This window comes from Trichoplusia ni, chromosome 13, assembly GCF_003590095.1.
Source record: "Trichoplusia ni isolate ovarian cell line Hi5 chromosome 13, tn1, whole genome shotgun sequence".
Classification (NCBI taxonomy): Eukaryota; Metazoa; Arthropoda; class Insecta; order Lepidoptera; family Noctuidae; genus Trichoplusia; species Trichoplusia ni.
The window spans coordinates 11,647,997-11,670,433 of NC_039490.1; the positions used below are offsets into that span (position 1 = coordinate 11,647,997).

General features: G+C 38.9%; 1 protein-coding gene across 1 annotated transcript; it reads right to left on the reverse strand.

The window, feature by feature from the left end:
- Window positions 1–579: 579 nt before the first annotated feature.
- Window positions 580–21,923, reverse strand: LOC113499993 (calpain-D). Its single transcript, XM_026880635.1, has 21 exons — window positions 21,539–21,923; window positions 19,331–19,462; window positions 18,935–18,993; window positions 17,582–18,851; window positions 17,026–17,175; window positions 16,588–16,718; window positions 15,960–16,083; window positions 15,346–15,467; window positions 14,552–14,657; window positions 13,548–13,690; window positions 12,838–12,950; window positions 11,724–11,901; window positions 10,970–11,169; window positions 10,348–10,444; window positions 9,676–9,857; window positions 9,058–9,299; window positions 8,091–8,255; window positions 7,523–7,634; window positions 6,266–6,538; window positions 5,762–5,904; window positions 580–5,557 (listed from the first exon to the last, which is right to left on the reverse strand). Exons 1-21 carry the CDS (start codon window positions 21,775–21,777, stop codon window positions 5,368–5,370), a joined length of 4,371 nt encoding a protein of 1,456 aa, XP_026736436.1. The 5' UTR covers window positions 21,778–21,923; the 3' UTR covers window positions 580–5,367.
- Between the last annotated feature and the right edge of the window lie 514 nt (window positions 21,924–22,437).

The following is a 22,437-nucleotide window of genomic DNA, read 5'->3' on the forward strand; positions in this document are numbered from 1 at the left end:
TGAACACTTCTGAAAATACAATTGTTGAGGACAGAGGTTCTCAAAGTTATCGTGCTCACCTTTCCCCTATGTTGGGGTCGGCTACCAGTCTAAACGAAAGCAGCTAATTTCCGGGGTTTTATCAGGAGCGACTGCCTATCTGACCTTCTCAACTCAGCCCAGTTACACGATACCTCTAAAAAAGACTTGATTGTCAGACTTTTTAGCTTTTAATTACCCGTGAGGACTGTTAAAGATGTCTAAATACCAGTTGGGACCCACAAATTAACGTGCCTTCCGAAACACGAAGATTTTTTAAGATACGAGTGCATCAAATGTAGCTTAACCTGTGATCGATCAACTTGTGCAGTTCTAGCTTAGCCGCAAGCTCCTCAAAGCCAGTAGTTCTTCAAGTACGACGCAGAAAGCAGACGCTGCAAAGAATTTTACTAGATACTTTGTCGAGTTTGGAACCGCGTCTATGTCACCATACGCCATTAATCACCCTATAGTTGACTGGTAGAGAATGAATCGGACATTAAGTTCATAAGTAAACGGAGAAATTACGTTTTGGGATTCTTTTACAATTAAATGCAGGAATCAAATTTAAATAATTTTATTTACTTAACCTTATCATAAATAGTTTAACATGCATCCACGTACATCTAACGTGTAAAATAAGCGTCATTTATGCTACAAAAACATAAAACTATTTTAAATAAAAGTCATCAAAAGTTTTTTTCTCAGTGCATCCAACACGTCTTAGATTCACAAAATTTTAAAAAGGAATAGGGACTCGCAAAAACAATATTATTATACAAATTTTATTTTACGAGAATAACCAATTTCTGAAAGACTGTTTAATCAAATCTTAAAACAATACATCATTGCTTTATTTCAATTTGACAGACGTCAGATTTGACATCTGTCGACTATTTTCTTAATTTTGCTGCAATGTTCGGTCTTTCAGAAACCGGGTGTTATATCGTTTTTGGTGTAATTACAAACATTTTGTTAATAATTTATTCGTACATTTTGTACCTGCTAACCCAAGTTTCAGTAACATTCGTGCTATCCCAAGCGATTAGGGACATTTTGCGCGAACTAATAAGTCATCATGAATGTTTGTACGAATGGTCTTAAACGAACAACATATATGCATTGCACTAATAGCGTATCAAAATACTAGTAAAGGAAAATGGCTGCCGATATAAAATTACAATAAATATGGCACTATCTTATTATAAAAAGAAATACTATAATTGAAAGTTACAAAATCTGTTAGATAAATAACCGATTACTTAAACTCGACTCAAATTTGAGAAGCCCTTAATGAGCCTTCTTGTCACTTAAAGAGGCCGCATAGCGAAAGGTGTATTTTTGAGAACCTATAGAAGGACTTCATGAATAAAATTATGTGTCCACATTTCTAAAACGCGTTTTTCAGGCCTTCTATAAATAAAAATCTAATTTTAAACAGAACCTTTGTTATCTGACACTTAACTGTTCCCACAGAATAAAAGAACTAAAGAACATCTCAAATTTAAGTGCCATTTAAGTACGGTAGTAAGAAAACTATGGAAGATGATACGAGTTTACATATTTTAAGTGTATATAATATGTATATATGATTATGAAGTGTAAAAATATACAATTGTGAACTATAGAGCGAATGGTATTGTACCATAATATAATACACTATGCGATTGATAACTTAATTATGTTATTAATAATAAATGTTTGTCAGGGAGTGTGTGGATAGACAAACAATGTAAAAAGAGCCATCGAAACGTAAAAAAAAGATATTTGTTTCAAATATGCAGGTTTTTGATGATGTAGAAATGAGCACGATGATCATGATTTATTGTTTGTTCCAGATAAATCTAGACTTAAAAAAGGCTGAACCAAATTTGACAAGCTTTTAATAGCAAATAACTGTTTTTCTTTTATAGTGTACTTATCAAAAATATGTCACAACTTCGGCTAGTAAATCTGTTTTCAAGAAAAAAACACTACCAAATAGGGGACAAAAATCTACATTTATTAATTTTCCCGGAACAGCAGAAACGTAGTAATTACAGACTTGGATAGATAGAACCATGTTCAAAATTGTATATATTTATCTATACACACACTCACCGCGTATATTTGTGCTAGCCAGTGTGAACATCTCACTAATATATAAATTATAATATATAAACGTGAGAAAATATTGCACGAATCTTAACAATAGGCCAGACTTAAAATCAAAATACTTAACTTAAATTACTAACATAACCGTTCTAAAGCAAAATAATGGCAAGATATTGCATCACTAGAATCATGTCAAAACAACAATTAAATTAATAATTAATTAAATAAATAATGAGTATTTCTGGAATGAAAGTACTTTTCATGAGAATGTCTTTTTGAACACTTCGTGCTAAAAACATCGACATTCTCGTTACATCTAAATTAATTAAAAGCAATTTAAATATTTACAAGTTATTTTAGAGCTACCAATTACTAAAATAGCGATTGTGTAACGAAACGCTTAGCGATCTTTGTTCCGATTTTCTTGGAATTTCTTGCAGGGCCTTATTGAAACCAAAGGTACGGCTACCAAATGTTAGTGAATAAAGAATTTCAACACATTTACCGAGATCAAAACGTAGGTGACGTTGCAAAGCGGTTCAGATTTAGTCAGTAATAGTCTGACACTTTGTACTCCAAGGTGACCGGTGGCCATGAGGACTGTGTTTCTATCTTTCATGATATCTATTTTTTGTCAGTGACTTCACATAGCGGGTTGGCTAGGCATGAACGAATAAGTGAATACGTATGTAAATGAAGTATATGTTGCGAGGGTTTCACAAAAATTAAAATCACATGCACAAAGACAACCGACAGCTGTACTAGGTGCGATTGGTTTAAATAAGGCCATAAGTTCAGTAAATTCCGATTTCAATTGATTAATTGCGTGAACGCAAAACTTTGTGATTTTATCTCTTCATTTGAGACTACACATTTGGAAATTATGATGTTTTTCAATCATGAATTTAAATAATTTCCTTGCGATTTTATGCTTATAAAAAATGTAATTTCGCTAAAACAACATTAGGAATGCATATTCCAACAAAATACAATTTTAAAAACTCTAAATCTAATTGAATATTTCTAATTAATTACAAGCTAAAGACTGAGATTCCCGATTTATAATACAACAATTAATCACTTTTTAATTATTTTTCACTTTAAAAAGTCCCGTACATAAAATTAATACTATTTTCACAAACTTTTGGAGCAAACGTTTGTGATACACACAAACATTTAGGCCAACATTTGATCACTGTTTAAATAATTCGAGTTAAAGAGAACTCAGCCTTTACAAATAATACCAAATTTTAGAGCATTCATTAATAATTCCGCATCAAAGTAATATCTTCGTCATTTATAAAATAAATCTACAAGACGGGTTTAAATAAAGCCCGGCCTTATTGGAAACACCGCTTTTGTACATTGATAGACGTTTACAGTCTAACTTGAAGTCTTAAAAAAATGGAGTTACCATTTAAATTATGATCAGTTTTTAATGGGTAGGAATATTTTTAGGGTTCCGTAACCTGTTACCGAAGGGTAAAACGGAAAACCCTATTTCACAGGCCTGTCCATCCGTCTGTCCGTCTGTTACTGTATCTTATGAACCTTATAACGAGAAAGAAATTTGTTGCTACGTTTTTAAGTTGATTTTATTGAATTTAAAGCGGTGTTTAAATTAAAAAACTGGGCTTTGTTTAAAACACACACAAAAAACACATGTAGTAACAATCAAAAATATTAATAGAAAATGAACGAGTAAAAATCTAATATCAGTCGTAATAATTATAATTACTTGTTGATGAGATTCTGAAAATGAGAAACGTTTCTTCAAAATTCTGCAACAACTATTACAACTACCCCGTTATAACTGAGCGCTTACTATGACATCTTCAAGTCTGTTGCCAGTGTCCAAGCGAGACAAACATATACACAGCGTATAACGCCATCCTGCTCCCACAATGATAACAGTACTGTGTTAATTGTTCACAGTAGAGCCGATTAAAAAACCATTGCACAAGAGATTTTTACACTTTAATCTTAAAATTTACATCTACGTGATATATACTTATCGCTATACATGCGAATTTCGCAAAACGATTGCAATACTCACGAGTCGTAATACCTACCATTGTCTTTGATATTTTTTTTGTGTTGAAAACTTTTTTAGCACACGTTTTTGCGAAATCTACATTTCTTTTTGTTAAATTATTATTAATTATCAGTGTCTTATTATTTATTCTTTCAAAAATAACACTCGGTGCGCGTTTCCGCGGCAAAATCTTAACACCAGCTGAATAAAAAGTTTTAATCAAAATGTGTTACATTTATTCGGCCGGACGTGTATTCCTATGAGTATATTTAGTGTAGTAGAAAAAATATTAATAGCTATTTGTGTCGTTAGCGATATAGGCCTAGTACCTAGCTACCCGCGGTTTGACTAGTGGTACGCCAAATGTAACTTTATGACCATAGGATTAAGAATCCTTTTGAGTTCAGTTTTAATTTAGTTATTGAATTTTATGACAGTGCGTTAATTCACCAATATGATTTGGAATTGAGCATTTTGAAAAAAAACCGCTTCAGGTCTACATCTAAGAAAACAATGGCATATTTTTATAAAATCACTGATTGAACATTTTATTGTGTCAAATTTAATTAAGATATGGTAATCAATGATTATAATTATTATTTTTCCCTCTTCTGGACTAGACTACCTATACCCAGCAGTGGGAAAATTACCTAATTTTGCCCGAACTTGCGAAAATTCTGATAGTTTGACCTCGCACAAGTAGTTAAGTTACATTTGGCACCACAGCCAGCTCGCTCAGTTATTACAACGTTAACTTACTTTGTATTTTATTTCTAACAGAATAAGAGTCAATATTGTGCTTACATTCAATCTCACATGAGAACAGGCCTTGTCTTTACATTTCATATTTAATTGATGTGTCCAATTATTATTATTACAACATATACATTGCACATTTAATTGCACGATTATCTTTAATGGTAATAACAAATATCCAATTTCTAATAATATACCAATTAACTGTCATCTGTACAAATTTTCCTTGTGCTTTTAGACATGTTAGACACGTGGCTAAATTTTCCCGTTTCGAAATACAAAAAGTCTAAATCCGATTTTGAGTAGAAGCTTCTATGTAGCAACTAATCTTTCATTTTGTCAAATGCTGATAATTTTAATATCTTGTGTTCAGATTGCAGGCGCAAAGCTATTTTTAGTCAATTTTAGTCAGCGCGTTAATTGCGGCCTGGCCGGCTGCCGACACGACCGCAGTTCTACGCTTACTAGGTGATCAATCTCGGCGCGTGTAAGCCGTGAAGTCGCCGCGCTAATGGCGGTCGATGGCGAGGCTCGTCGTCAGCGTGTGGCGCCCAGTCCTGCAGGCGAGCTCCTGCTGCTAGACGATGCGTTAATCGGTGCGCTATTGAAAACCCGCCGCTACCTTCTAGCTGAGTGAGGACGATGATTACTTGTCTGTAATGATGATAAAATTATTGTTTAGTCATTTTTAGTCGGAGTGTTAATAGCACCAAGGTAATTTGTGTTATTCCATCAAACCAAATGTTCAAAATGTGGATGGATGTTAAAAATACTTGTCCCGCGCAGGGATCGAACCCGAACGCTGCGCACAGCGTTCTTAGCGTCTTCCAATCTCTACATTATCTAGTTAACACTTACCTGTGCAAAGGTGGAACAGAATCGATCGTTTTGAGTTCACCCCTAGTGGAGACAACGTTATAGCTTTCCTGACAGTCACACTTCACGTGAATCCATTTGTCTGTGTGACGGTTTTCTACCATCACGACGAGACCGGCCCAACCCTGGAAAATTAATTAAGTTGATCTATGAGGCAGAAAAAACTACAGATATAACTCAAGCGAATATCGACTTTAAGGCCTGGAAATAAAGGTTTTAGTAACATATTGTTTGCTTAAAACGGGAAGCAAAAATTAATGTATATTTGGTTTTATTTTAAGTTAATGTTCTGGAATATTTATTACCCCCTTCATTATGTAGGTTAAACAATTTGAACCGAGTCTTAAAATCACCACGACACAGAAACAAGACTTCTTCTTTGATCTTCCTTCCCAAGAAATATTAGTCTGCCCTTTTTCTCTCTTTATTCAGATGCAGAGAGAAAAAAATTATCAAATACCCTATAAGACCAAAAACTACCCTTACCTTAGTCAAATAATAGGCCGTCATCCCCTGCCGGCCTTCATGCCTCTGTCCTCTTGCTAGAGTCAGGCCTATTATCGCATCGGCGAGTATATGGGGGTGTAAAGACGGCCTCTCCACCGAGAGAGGCTTGGACGAGTGGGCGGCTAGCACATGGCGAGGCCAGGCCGAACTGTCTGCTAGTTCTAGACCGGTATGCCAGTGGTTGAAAGCCAGGCACACGACTAGGTAGAAACCTTTCTCTAGCATTTTGTGACAGCCCACGAAGCCGCGGACCTGGGTAGACAATATGTTGTTTTTATATTTATGTATAGATTTCTGAAATATATTTCTAAAGTCCGATTTTTAATTAGAGGCAGTAAAATGACAATTGCAACTGTCATTTATACAAAAAAGGGTGACCCGCTACAATAGTGATGTTTGGAAATCTTACTACGACGATGACATTTAGTCATGCTTTATTTTATTATGTATCAAAAATTTACTGTTTCTATTAATTGAGCTTTTATAATTGTAAGTTGATATTAAATTTGTTTTTCATCTAACCACTGCATAAAGTCAGAATTCATCCAGTTTGGAGTTGGATGCGCTCGACTTTTCTTGCATGGTAAGGTGCTTCATCTTATACCAGCACCGCATTTGGCTTTAATTTTATAAATTTAAATTAATATTATTTTTTTTTACATTTAAAAACAGTCACCGTGCATGTCTTTTGATTAATTGTCGTAAATATATATTTTTTTATACAGAGCTAATTTGATATCTGAATAAAAAAATGTAAGCTCGACTAACTTTTGATTGTAATAAGTCGATTCTAACACATCACTATTTATTTGGAATTAAAATCCTGCCACACTGGAAATGTCATTTTACTGCCACGAATAAAAAATCGGACTATAGGTGTTTCAAAAACATTGAGTATATAAAGATTTTCCTTTAGGTTTGGTTTTTATGTGCGGGTAAATTAAGTAAGAACACTTTTCTCTATTTAAAATAAAAACTACTCCCGCACTAAGAAATTCAATCATTGTACCCTGGGGGCATAAAATCATCATTTGCTTGTACCCATATTCTTAGCAAATGAAGATTCTTGATTATTGAACTTTAAGTCGCATGCACAAAGACATCCAGACTCAGAACAAGCATTCATATCATACAAACGCTTATCCAACGCTGGGCTGTGCGTGATGAATCGTGGGTTTGAGACCCACGATACATCACGCACATTACATTTAGCGTGGTGACCTATACACTACGCACCTGTCTCTTGCTATGCGCTACAAGTTTCCCGACTTGCGCGCTCGGCCCCGACTTAGTTCTGAACACGACCACGCACAGGTCCAACTGTGAGCGCTGACTCTTCGCTGAGTTCCTGAAATTAAATGACACAAAGAAGTTAAAAACCACATAAAATATGATTAAAGGGGAAAATAGCAACACAAGATGAGGAAGTATTTGCCCTTTAATTTTTATGGTTGGAATAACTGGGTGAAAAAGAACAGTAAATAAAACAAGCTGCAGTATTTCAAAGTGCAGTGAGGAGAATGACGTCAGCAGTAACTTGTGTTACTTTTGTCCTGAGAAAAACACATGTAATAGAAAAATACCCATACAACGTACTCTATTCACGTATTCTAAAAGCGAACAGGCGAATTTGTGAGTTCAAGTGAGGAAGACTATACACGGTGATTTTTTAGTCGTCTTACAAAAGCAGCCCACTTCATGTATCCAATGACTAGATCACGTTCATGATAAAAAATTGGTATTTATGAGATTTGAATTATCCAAAAATTAATTAACAAGACATTAGAACAGCTTATATTATCACCTCTGTCCCTCCTGGAACAGCGTGAAGTCGACCTCAGTTGGCTGGTTGGCGGTGAGCAGCAGGCAGGTGAGGTGGCGTGTCGAGGACATGGGCGGCAGTATCCCAGCGAGGCGGACCTCATGCCAGCCCATACGGACCTTGCAGATGTCTATACAGTCGAAGTACCTGGGGATAGGATTGAATCATAAAGAAAAACTGGATTTTTTTGGCTAATAGGAGTGGGGGTGGAATCGGTCTACACGAAATAGGTTACATAAGAAAAAGGTTTAAACCTTAGGCTCTTGATAGACGGACCGCAATCCAACTGCGAATTGTGGTTAAAGTGCAGTTTGAATGCAGTTGACTCGACTACAATAGAATTGCAAACCAATAGTACGTGCAATCCGATAGTACGACAACTGCGTTCGTCTGTCTAGAGCGCCTACCTATAGTGCCACTCTGTTGACGCAGAGCAAGTAGAAAGGTGATAATTTCTTCTCGTTTTTGTAACATTTTGCTGTTCTGCTTCTATTGAAATTAGCGTGATAGTATATAACCTATAACTTTTCGCAATAAATCAGCTATCTAACAGAGACTATTTTTTCAGATTTGACTAGTAGTAAATGAGGTGAGTAATCGCATTCATGCAAAAAACTCTTCAGCTTTGTAATATTAGTCTATAGCTGTCCCGGTGAACTACGTACCGATTAACAGTCGATGATAACAGTACAAAAATACATTTTTGTTGCAATTTTTCCATATTGTATCATCGTTTAAACCTTCCCTGGACTTTCACGAATATTTAAAGACTAAAATAAGTCAAGCCGTTATCAAGTTTTAGCGAGACTAACAAACAACAATTCATTTTTATATGTAAGATTGTATATTTCTAAGTCCTACTAACGCCGAGTTTTCGAGTTTTAGAGAGACTTAAGCACAGCAATTCATTTTTATATGTAAGATTGATTTAATTGTAAGTGGTACTAACTTGAGCACATCGTCGAAGCTGATCCAGAAGACGCCGTGGTCGCGGTCGGCGTGCGGGTCGCTGTGCGGCGGCAGCGCGCCCGCCGCCCAGGCGCCGCGCCACGTGTAGTGGCCCCAGGGGTTGCGCAGGCGCAGCAGGCGCGCCGGGCCCGCGCCCGCGCCGTCGCCCAGCTCCACCACGTCCAGCACGGAGTACGCGTGGCGCGGCCGCAGCCCCAGCCGCTGGTACTCCTCCTCGTCCACCTGGCCAATATGACAGTACGACTGTAGAACTAGTGTCTAGTGTGAAAGACACTGGAGGCAAGAGTGAATGTAGAAAAGCCAGAACACGATTAGGCAATTTATGCAGTAAGAATATTCAAATGAGGTAAAAATTAAGTACAAAGTATCGGAACGCCAACAAATGCCTTAGACGACCAGAACCTACTATAACCATTATCAAACTTACACGGAAATCCAAATCAAATAATCATCGAGATCAGAGTCTAGTGCCCATACAATTACAGTAAAGTTCTTTTTCCAAGTTAAGCATATTTAAAAAAAACTAGTTTCCTACCCAATCACCCTCGAAACAAAACATTGAATATTGGGAGAATATAACCTGGTGGGGTGGTTTTACCTTCATGTTCCCGCCGCCGCAGCTGGCGCCCATGAGGAAGCAGGCCTGGCGCGAGGACAGCAGCTGCGCCCACACGAGGTCGCGGTCCAACGGCTCCAGCGGCGCGCCCCCGCCCGCGCCCCCCGCGCCCCCCGCCTGCAGCGACACCGACTCGCACGGCGCGCCCGTCAGCGTGCACAGACCTACGGCGAGACACGATACCATTATCACTTATAGTTACCGGCACGGATCTTGAGCGATGACCTTATCCAGCGCAGAAGTGATTTTTTGTGTCCCTTTTGTGGTGTGAAGTGAGGCGCGGGGCGGACTACAGTGCAGTGATTGTCCCGCAGCGAATCGCGTCATAGCCGACAAGAGGGATTCGATCTTTCATGCAGTTGCATGCATCTCTGATCGGCGTTTTATTTTGTCATGTGTAGCATGCGCAAATCGATCTTCCGCCGAGAGCTCAAGATCCGTGCCGGTAACTATACTAGATAGAACGTGTCTGGGGACAGTATATTTCATCAAAATCATATATTCAAGTTAGGCTCTTTAAAGGTCAAATTACGTTTGACTACCTTTAGTTAAATTAAAATACTTAGGAAGCGTCCTAAGTATTTTTTCAGCGAGAGAAGAAACGGCTCAATAGGCTCCCCAACAGCACGCTGCCAAGTGTACAAGATATCTTACCTTCGATAGCTCGCCCAGACACTAACGCCTCGTAACATCCGTGCAGTTTCGCGACCGCCTTCTCTATGAGAGGCACCCATAACTGCTTTCTTTTAGCCTGTAACAAATTATTTACTCAAAAATTTTGTCGACGGAATCGATTATTATTAGATTTTCTTTAACAATAGTATGATTCCACTGGTTAATAAACTAAAATGAAAATGAAAAGTGCTTCAAAAATACACCATAATTAAAACTTCTGACAAATTGGATCACACCTGGATTCTAAATCAGGAGTCCCCTGATATTGTGAGCACTTTTTTATTTAACCTCTGTTACATCATAAAGAGAGGTACCTACTCTAACGTTTTAAAGTGCCTAGAAAACGCCCTACTTAAAATGAAAACTTTTGATTATGAGGTTTTTCTTTTTTCCAGATCTCACCATCTTTTTCTGGCCACGTCCCCACGTATTTGACTAGACCATCACGCAGACCTTTGCCGCAGACAACCTCGACAAACCTAGCACCTATTAGCACTTCCATTCTCACTTCTACTCCCAACGAGTTTATTTGCGGTCCACATATCTTTCTATCTGACGTCATCTCACAAGAAACACTCTTAGCATCCATATCTTCACTGACCTGTGAATACACCAGATGCCCCTTCTTATTAGCCGGTAGCAGGTCGTCTACGGTGACTGTGAGCCACCTCCCGTCCTTGCACAGCCGCAGCTGGTAGGCTCCCACTGAGGGTTCACCACGAACCACCACACCACGTACTAACGCTGAACGCTCGGCTAGGACTGCTAGGGCTGATAGCAACCAGCAGTTGCCCAGGACCCCTGGGGAAAAATTGAGAAGATCATGTAATGAGTTATAAATATTTTTGTCCAGTTGTCAAGTTAAGAGGAATTAATAAAGAACTATTAAAATAAAGAATTGCTTATTGAATTACACAGAGGACTTCGTGGTCATGCATCACGGGTTAAGCTACGCTTGATACTGGTCAGTAGACGGATCATAGCGGCTTCAGCGTCGAACCATTCAATAGTGGGGCTGGTTGTTACTTACACATCTTAGACAATCGTTACGGGTAGTCAGAAGCTAGAAAGTCTGACGACTAGTCTCACTAAGTATTGTGTTGGCTTGGTACTTGGTTGAGTAGTTGAGTGGTCAGGTAGGCAGTCGCTCCTTGTTTAGCATTGGCGGTATGCGGTTAGATTGGAAACTTAACCTTCACACACTTGGGAAAACTGCAGGATGATGATAATATTTCTCCCAGGGCGTCACTTCTCCAGTGACAGCCTGGGAGAAAAGCCTACATTAACTGGAAGTCGACCCCAACATACTTGGGAAAAGGCTGATAATGATATTTTACTGTTGTGTTGTAGGGTACCTTGCGAGATATCCGAGGGTCGCGGGTCCCGGAACACGACCCAGGGCAGGCGGTGGTCGGCCTCGACGTGTATCTGGTGCGGCCGCAGCCACCTCGCCGCCGCGCCCTCGCCGGACCCGCTGTAGTACAGCGAGCGAGGGCTGGCCGGGAACACTGAGTCCGAGTACGACTCGCCAGTCTGGACCAACAAAAAGTATAAGATTTCAAATGAGACTGCAATTTCTGTTAAAACCGCAATCAATAAAAGTAAAATCAAGTGGCTATTGAGTGAGAATACACGTTGGTTTGAGAGGCCTCTAAAATGCCAACTGCTCAAAATGTAAACTTAACTAAATATCACAAATGTCATAACGCCATCTAGTTTGTACGTCACGTACAGCAGTCGGGGGCTCAGGGCCACTAACCACTGAAGTATTCTGAGTGCGTCACACGAAAGTTATTATAACAACTAGCTGTTGCCCGCGACTTCGTCCCCGTGGGTAGAAGATATAAATAAGTTATGATTTATACCTGCCCTGTTTTTTCACATTTTCCATTGTACCTATCTTCGCTCCTATTAGTCGCAGCGTGATGGTTTATAGCCTAAAGCCTACCTCGATGAATAGTCTATTCAACACAAAAATATTTTTCAATTTGGACCAGTAGTTCCTGAGATTAGCGCGTTCAAACAAACAAACTAACAAACTCTTCAGATTTATATATTAGTATAGAAGTATAAGATATATAAGAGTGTCACCAGCAGGCCAACAAAATAAATAAATTTGAATTATGATTATTTTTTCTTTTTAAATAACGACTCCCCAGTAAGGAATTTAACCCTTGCGTCGAGGGGGGTAGACTCAGAATAAGCGTTTGTGGATCACACAAATGCTTGTCCTACGCGGGGATCGAACACGCAACACGTCGCGCACAATGGGTTTGGGGTGTTGACCTCAACCACTCGGCTATACGTGCAGTCGAATGAACGATGATTTGCAATTCAAGTAGATATTTCCAATGTACTGTTAGATTTGATAGTTTGAATAATGTGTGTTTTTAAGTTTTAATGAACTGCTCTGCTATAAATAAATGATTATTATAAGTAAGTATAATATGTAGTAACATGGTGACTTACCGCGGCACACTGCGCCAGTACCTCCTGCCACTGCGTCCAGGCGTGGCTCTCCTCACTGAGGCGGAGGATCTCCATCGGAGTGCTGTCCTGGCGCTCACCGTCTGAGCCTTCAGCTGTTGGCAACATAAATCGATTTATGAAATGTCATTTAGGGTTCTGTACTCTGTCATCAGGACCATCGGGAGAAAAACCGCGATACTTATACAGTTAAAATTATCATAGATCGTGTATTTCTGAAGCTTTCACAGGTGGACAGACGGATGGACGGCAGATAGTCAGACAGCTGTGCAGCCTTTGAAATTCGGATTCCGTTTTTACTCTTTGATTGCGGAACTCCAAAAGGTTTTTTTTTAAGTCTATCATCATCTCTTCTTTTTACCAAACATCTAGACATAATATTTTATGATAAAGCCTTAATTTCCTCACACTATTCCCACTATTCACCTAGGAAATCTAAAAATAATGAAATCAACTGAAATATTCACTTATTCGTAAACGTGACATACAATAACTCGCATCAAATATTTTTAAATGAACAGGGACACAGAAAACAACCATAAAAACTAAGTATCATAACAAATATTTATCAGAAAATTAAACTTAACATCGATAAAGAATTACCTGCAATAAAAATGTCTTGTCGTTGAACCCTAACCTTACTTACAAAAATATCTAGCTACATCAATACTTGTACTACAAACTCAACTCACGCGAGTCCTCGTCATCCAACGAGGGTTGGTCTGGCGCGGCGGGCAGCAGCCGAGTCTTGGGCGACTGGCACATCTCGCAGGAGGCCGCAGAACCGCTGTTCACGTACGTGCATTCCGAACACGGCCATTCCATCGTCTCCGGACTGGGTGCGGGCGAAAAGGATTAATTAAAAAAATGGAAAAATATGATCTTTAACGGTTGAGAATTAAAAAGTTCTGAAATTTAACAGAAAAGTAATTTCAACCTACTTGTGTCTGGAGAAATTTGTATTTTTTTTATGAATTTTATGGGAAATGATTGTTTTGTTTTTGTGTCGTTCCGGTTGGATTCATAACTTTTGTCTGACGAATGTTTGACGTTTTGACAGCTTTTATAGAGTATATGTCAATCGGTCATATTTATTCCCCAGATTGAACTTAACTGATGATTGAAAAATCGGCCCTTATTATTATACTTAGGTAATATTTCACTACTTTCACGTAACTAGTACGGGAGTGGATTTAAAGGGGGGGGGGGAGAATGAATTAAATGATGACTAGCCTAAAATGTCCCACTGCTGAGCAAAGGCTTCCCCGCTCTTCTTCAACTTGTCTCTTACAAGCCGCGACGATGACTTAGCAAAAGGTTACATTGAAGCAATGGCAATGAACCGGTCGTGCTGGAGAACATGGACAGGCCTATGTCCAGCAGTGGATGGCTATAGGCTGAGGTGATGATTAAAAAATTTAATTATAAAACAGTTCAGGAATTAAGTCCCGTTAATTTTGTCTCTACAATTAATCTTGTGTTTGCTTGCATTGTCCTATTCTTATTTAATTTCATTTTTTTTATAATTTGTAATAACTTTAACTTTAGCCTGGTAATATTAAGTATGCATGCTGTGATCTTCTTTATCTGAGGAAGTACAGGTCCTATAGCATTATTACTGTATATGATTGGATGTATTGTCGGAGATTCTTAATAAATAAATAAATGATGATGATGACTACTGAAGGTCCCTTACCGCAGGTTGACGTACTTGGGCTCTGGCGGCGGCGTGTGCAGGCGCGCGCTGCGGCGCGGCGGCGCCGGCGTCCCGCGCGCGCGCCGCGGCGACGGGCTGCGGCCCGCTGCGGGACAGGGGGGTATAATATAACAATATTCCACAACTCTCACACAACGCCATCTAATTTCAAACTACAACTGATAAACATACTTATATATTTCTAAATACGCACATATTTTAATAAATTACACCCTACTACTAGACCAACAGGCAAGTCAAATATAATGTATTAGGGTACCGTTTTGTTTTACAAATTAAAACAAATCAGTCGGCTAAGGAGCTCGTGGCTAAGCTATATCTGAATAAGATGATTGAATAAGGTTAAGCTACTCTTGACGTGGTCAGTCCGTAGATGTGTATCCATCTTTGTCAGAACGAATTCCTCCGTGTTTCGGAAGGCAAGTGAAATTGTGGGTCCCGGTTGTTTCTCATACATCTTTGGCAGTCGTTACGGCTAGGCAGAAGCTAGAAAGTCTGTTAACCAGTCGAACTAAGAGGTATCGTGTTGCCCAGGTAACTGGGTTGAGGAGGTCAGATAGACAGTTGCTCCTTGCTGTTAAAAAACTGGTACTTTGCTGAATCCGGTTAGACTGGAAGCCGACCCTAACAGAGTCGGGAAAAGGATAGGACGATGACAAGGAAGGTAACAAAAAAATTGAAGGCGGTTACCCAAACTATTTTATGTAAAAAAATTGTATTCACCGTTTTTTCTGTTACAACGCCAACATCTCAACTATAATCATAGTACTCACTGGCACCGTGGTTTGAATCACTGACTGGCACTGTGAGTCCATGCTTCGGTACCGGCGGCGTCTTGCACGCCAGGCACAGGCTCGCCGACGCCGGGTTCTGCAGGGTGCATGAACTACACGACCTGAAACAAAAAGTTAATTGAACAGGTTTTAGTAGATGTTAAACACTCATAAAAACTGGTGCTAGTCAGACTCGTGATAATGTTGATTCGGTATAAACATAAAAAGAAAATTAATTTTGAAAAATATGGGCATCCATCTCATCTACACCAGCGTAAAAAGATTATAATTATTCCATTATAATTATTCCATTATTTATTTTTATACTGGCAAAAGAAATACATCATGTGTGAAAATGTCAGCTGTTTATGCGGTTCAGAAGATACACCAGGGTGACAGACAGTAATACACTTATTATATTTTATAAAAATCTTTATTAATTTGGAACTGGTTCAGAAATACTATTCTTAATAAGAAAACCAAATTTTCAAAGACCATGTGCTGGTCTCATGTGGCTAAGGATAGAGAATAGCGGAAGGATTTGCCCAGAATCGGAAAAGTACCTTTTATTACCTTAGGTACCTAAAACCAAATAAGATATTATCCACACATACCAGAAGTTAGGTTGCGGCCGTGACCCGGCGCAGGCGGCGCAGGCGGCGGCTGCCGCGTCGTTGACCAGAGTGCAGCGGACACACGACCACGTGGCGAGCCCGCTGCTGGCCGCCGCCGGCGGGGCTGGGCACAGGCGGACAGACATAACTATAGGAACTACACTGTGAGGCATAAGTAAATGGTGGGTAGGGTTGTATTGTTATAGAACCCTTTGGGACCTTAAAATTAAGGACAAAATACAGTTACATTATTAAATGTACGTGTATTAATCGGGGGTGCCCAACTAGTTTCGGATCCAATCGGAGTGATTTATCATGAAATACAAGTGAGTAAACCGTTACATCATTTAATAATAATAATTGGTTCTCAAGTAGGCGTCTACACGTTCGACCTGTGTCCCGGTGCACGCCTTTAAAAAAGGACTGGGTCTATTCTTATAAAGTTAGCCCGTGAATGAAAAGAGATGCAAATAATAATCTTTTTTTTTATCGTCAGGCAACATGCCACAGACATATAATACCTTACAGGCACACACATATAAATAATACAAAACTATTTATTAGTTAAAAGAATGGTAAGCCTGGTAGTCTAATAAAGTGATTATTAATATAAATACAGAATACTTACCAACAGCAAATAACAATTCATCGCTATTCAAGTCGTGGTCCAGCGAGGCTATAGGGACTGTCAGCTTCTTGGGCTCCCGGTTTGACTCCACCTTACTGCTGCAGGCCTCTGATGGGTTGCTCGTCCTTGTACTGGAATATTAACCTTATTCAGTTGGTATAGGGTTGATATTGGACTAGGGATTTTTTTCTTAGTGTGGTGGTACCTTAACTAAAGAAACGGTAATGCATGTGAAATTTAGTTTCACAGATTTTTGGTTCAATTTGAGTTTGATTCAAATTCCTTCTTGCTCTTGATTCGATTTTTATAAAATTTCATATATTATATCAAGGCTGAGAATTGGCTACATTTTTTATTAAACCCATAATGATAAAGGTTGTCCACTCAAAACACTTTTTTCAGGATCACCTAGTATAAATTCGAGTACATATATTTTACCTATTATGCGGTCCATCAAGCACATCCCTGGTGGCCAGAGTGACGGCCGCGTGTGGGGGCCTCCCGCTGCGACACACGTCACAGCAGCGCGCCCACCACGCGTTGTACGCGAACCAACACTCGTTGCATTGCCACATGCGGGACTCGCGACTGTGGGCAGACGGCAATGGATGTGAAATACAGAAGATCTTCAATGGTGACATAAATGTTTTTTTTTTAGGAACTGAAAGTTCTTCTTCACTTCACAGCTTGGGAAGTAGGCTTAACGGTCAATAATATTTGGAAAGAAGTATGTTTGTTAAATATGAATAAAGGACAATTAGGTTACTTCATAATCGTTGAAGAAATTAACGATTGAACTCGTTTGAAGATATCGAGTATTTTAGACTAGTTTTCAGATGGCATACCAATATACTTTTTTTAAATATATTCAAAGCAATTAAGTAAACTCTTTAAATTCAAGAAACCAATAAACGAATGGTGAAATCATTAGTTTCAATTTCATAAAAAAAATTGTTAAAGTCCCAAATCACAATCATAGAGAAATTTGACTTACGAAGCTAGCTGCTGTGACGTAGGCACTTTAGCCTGCTCCCGAGGATTGTGCGAAACTTTGCCGACAGATGGCAGCATGTTGAACACCTTCGGTTCCCGCACGCCTATGTGCGACGTCCGTATATTTGAAACGGACGGCACTTCGTTCACAGGCGAAATACAGTTCTCAGCCCCCAACAACTCATCTATCCTCGCATAATCCCCATCACTGATGTCATTAGAGTATAAAGCTTCGTTCTGTGAGTTACTCATCACTGTCTTTGTATCCTGGACCGACACGTACGAGTACCGTGTCCCGTTGTTGTTCACCTGCAGTTGCAAATTCAAGTCCTTGTATTTCCCCTTGTTCGGCAGGGCGTATATCACACCCTCAGCGTTCGTGTCCCAACTACACTCTTTATCAATCTCCACGCTGTTCTCGTCTATTCTCGAGTCTCTCTTGACTTCCGTCTTCGGCAGACTGCCGCAGTAACTCGCCAACGACTTCTGGTAGTCGTTCAGACTTCGCCTACTCGATATAACTTTGCCGACCGGTCGATCGGCGTTCGTTTGCTCGGAGAACGATCGTCTGTAAGTTGGGCGGATTTCTGGCGAGTTCTGCGCGCTAATTGACCTTCGAAATGAGGATCCTAGGGTTGTCCGCCCAGTCGGCCAGTCCGGGACGGTGATCATGACGCCCCCTGACGTGGGGAGCGAGGCGGCGCCGCCATCCCTGCCGAGGGCACTTTCGTGCCTGCCTAGCGTGGTCACACTCAAGCCCCTTGCGTTCGGAATCCTCGCGAGGGGCGACACTCTAGGCGACATACACGCTTCGCAGTTCGTCCTAATCCCAGAATTCTCAAGGGTACACTTACTGCAAGACCACGTCTTCAAATGCAAACCTTTACTCTGTTCCCTCTGATATTCCTTGATATAATTGAGCTCCCAATTGGACTTGCTTTCGTTGCACTTTTTGGGTCTTCGCGTGACTGTGTGCAGGCTTCTGAGGAACGACTCTCTGGGGTTGATCTGACCGTATCTTTCGGAGACCATCAAACTGCTTGGTCGGTTGATGGTCCCCCGGCCGGTCTCGTCAACCTTCCACCACTTATGCTGGGAGTTGATCACGGACCCGTGAGAGAGAGATCTGGTGACTCCATGTGCCTGGTCTGTGAGCTGCGTCGGCGATAGTCGGAGCGACTGCACATCGAGGTTCAACCGGCGGCCGTCTGAGTAACTCGTTGTAGGCTTATACGATGGGACAGCCAGGGTGTTCGACCTTATCATAGTGTCTGGAAGAAATAGATTTAAACATAAGTAATACGTACTAAAATATTGTTCTTTGAATCAAGAAAATACATGGAACATTGTATACCTGGAACAGACTTTTCCTTGTCCGTCATCCCTGAAGCTTGATCCTCATCATCAGACAGCCTGCAATGTTAACACGAATCTTGTTTTAAAAACCACTTTACTTGATATGATTGAGATTGAAAAAATTATAACGGTAACAAACGTTGCCTTTCCTCGATCTTTACTTTAAGCAAAAATACATCATCTTTCAAAATTTTAACTATACATTTCGTTCGTATATGCGTTCATGAGATAAATAAAGCGTGTTGACGGAATTTGACAGAAGGTCGGACTGACAGCGGAGTCCCTAAATCCATGGTTTTATAAAACCTGGAAACTGGGGTATAGCAATTCTCTTTTACCCTTTGATAACGACCCTACAACAGATTAAGCATGGCTATCTAAGTTGTCTAGTTACCTGTAGACAGGCGCGTGAGGCGCGATGGCGTCGCAGGCAGCGCAGCGCCACGCCGCGGACACGTTGTGCAGGCCGCACGCGCAGCGCCACGCGCGCGACGCCTCCGGGGCGGAACCCACACACGACCATCCGCTGACACAACAAATATCATCATTATATCATATATTTACTTAAAAAAATATTTGATAATTATCCCACGGGTACATAAAATCGGGATAAAAACTATCGTATGTATTAATCCTGGTTATAAACTACCTGTGTACCAAATCGCGTCTAAATCAGTCCAGTGGTTTTTGCATGAAAGAGGAACAAACATCCATACATACAAACTTTATAATACTATTAGGATATTTTGCTACATAGAGACGCTATCGGCCGCTGTTTCAGTGTGAACTAACAGTGCTGTTCGTGCCGCATAATTTTTTAAAGATACAAAGACCTTTTAAAAAGAAAGTCTAAGTATTTTAAACAAGCAATGTCTTTTACTGTCTGGTCAAAAAACCTCGTGACATTTAAGTACTGTATCATAGGATCATAGAACATTGGAAAGCTAAGAGGATATTGGGCCTCATATTGGGTCAGTGTGACTTCATACACCGCTCATTTATGTAGAAAATATGACCAATGTTTTATGAGGTACTCGCATAATATAGTACTAATTACACATGGACTTGCATGGTTAATGCTATTTATTAATGCCGGAATAAACATATTTAATATCCACAGAGGAAATAACTAATTACTAGATCTGCGAATTTATATCTATATACTAATACATAAAGCTGAAGAGTTTGTTTGTTTGTTTGTTTGAACGCGCTAACCTCAGAAACTACAGGTCCAAATTGAAAAATTATTTTTGTGTTGAATAGACCATTCATCGAGGAAGGCTTTAGGCTATAAACCATCACGCTGCGACTAATAGGAGCGAAGATACAATGGAAAATGTGAAAAAAACAGGGCAGGTATAAATCATAACTTATATCTTCTACCCACGGGGACGAAGTCGCGGGCAACAGCTAGTATATCATAAACATGTGTTTTAACATTATTTTCAAACAGTTGAAGTTCATTTCCTTTTACTTTATATCACAATAAATGGTAATAACATCTTTGTATTAATATAATTCCTGATTCCTGATGGTTATGTTAAAAGTAAATACACAAGACAAATAGTAATTTTGCCTGTTCCGAAAGCCACTGAGGAATCTTTGATCGGGGTGGATGAATCAGGCTTCTGTTTGGTATGGTTTTATATATTAATAGCTATTACCAACATATACTTAAAATTTGTCTTGTATGTTCTAATAAATGTGAATTTGTATTTTTTATACCTGGTTTTGAGATTTAGAACTAATGCTTAAGATGCATAATTTTCAAGTCAATTCATAAACTACCTTAATTTTGTTATAGCTAAGTAATTATAATGTTATTTGAGAATGCAAAATTATTTATTTGTCTATTATTAAAGTCAACAGTTTTTTGAATATGAATGCCTGATTATAGTATAATTAGTCATAAAATTCTATGCTTTTTGCCAAATGATGGTAAACAAGAGTAGAATAATATAGATTTATATCATAATATAAGTTAAAGGTTCATCAAATTTGCTAACATAGGTTGATAGATACTCTTAACAAGCAGGGGTCATTGACATCCTGACTAGTATCACACAACTGATACAACTATTCTTTGTCTATCTATTTTTTATTTGTTTAATACAGATTATTTAGACATAACAATTAATGGCTGCTACATTAGACATATTTCATATATTTTCCGTGATATTTAGGTAATTATATCTACATTTTTATTGAAATCGAAATTGAATCTCAATAGTTCGATTTTTAGCTTTACTTACGAGATTAACGTCGTTTGTAATGAAACTGGACACTTAATGCTATAATGATTCACATTTGAATACGATTGGAGGCAATAATGTATTGAACCGAACAAATTCAATACCCGACTGCTTGATACATACCTACATACATTTCGAACAGGCGACACATATAATTACATTTTTCACTTAATTCCTGACACAATGATACCAAAAACTGCACGCTAACGACTAATTTAGATAATGAACTCGCTTTGACTGCGCACAACAATGAAATACAATAGAAATATAACCTTAAATACGAGTAACGAAAAATCGATAACTCCTGACAGTAACTCAACGTCGAGCATAGTTATGAAAAAAATACACACCTGTTATAGCAATTTTCAGTCGGTATGACAATAGGTTCCGATCCGGGCGTTGTTCCCTCGCTTTTACCAGTCCGCGATGTATACTCCGGGGAAGAATCTCTACAATTTTCTTTATAAATACCACTGTCATGACTTGATACCCGCTTTGTACCACATTTTAAACACTTTACACTCTCTGTTGGGTTGATCTGGCCGCACGTCTGACAATGCCATTGCAGCACCGATGCGATTGAGCCCATTTTAATTCACACATGGCTATGATACCATAATAATGCGTCGTTTTACGAAAACAAATTGGGATTTGAGAAAAACGAAAACAGCTGATCCACCATGTTGTTTGTGTATAACTTTTTTTATGTAGGAACGCGACGCAATGGCATTCGATATTGTTTTCGGTTTTGTCTTCTATTTTTTCAGAAATATATAACAGTTTTTATATGCTTTGTATGTACAATAAATAAAAATGAATTGCTTACTATCCATAATGTATATATCCCTTACAAACTTTTTTAATCACTTCGTTTACGCGCGCCATCTATTGAAATGTGATGTAAAGCATTTCAACAAATGTTCATAAAAGAGTCACGAGATGTCACTAAAAATGATCTAAAATCAGGAGACAAAAACTTTATAAGATTTTATTCTGCAGATTTGTTATCACAGTAACAAACCTTACATGACCCGTATATCAAAAGCAGTATCTAAAATCACAGATAAATATTAAAGGTATACTAAATACTTAATGTAAACATTTATATATTTTATGGACCACTTGAAATTATACATTAAGTTCATTATATTTGCATTCAAAATATGGAAACTCCACCGCTTAATTTTTATTCACGAACGCTAATTAATGAAAATATTTAAAGCAAGGGACTGCGTTGGTACCAACAATA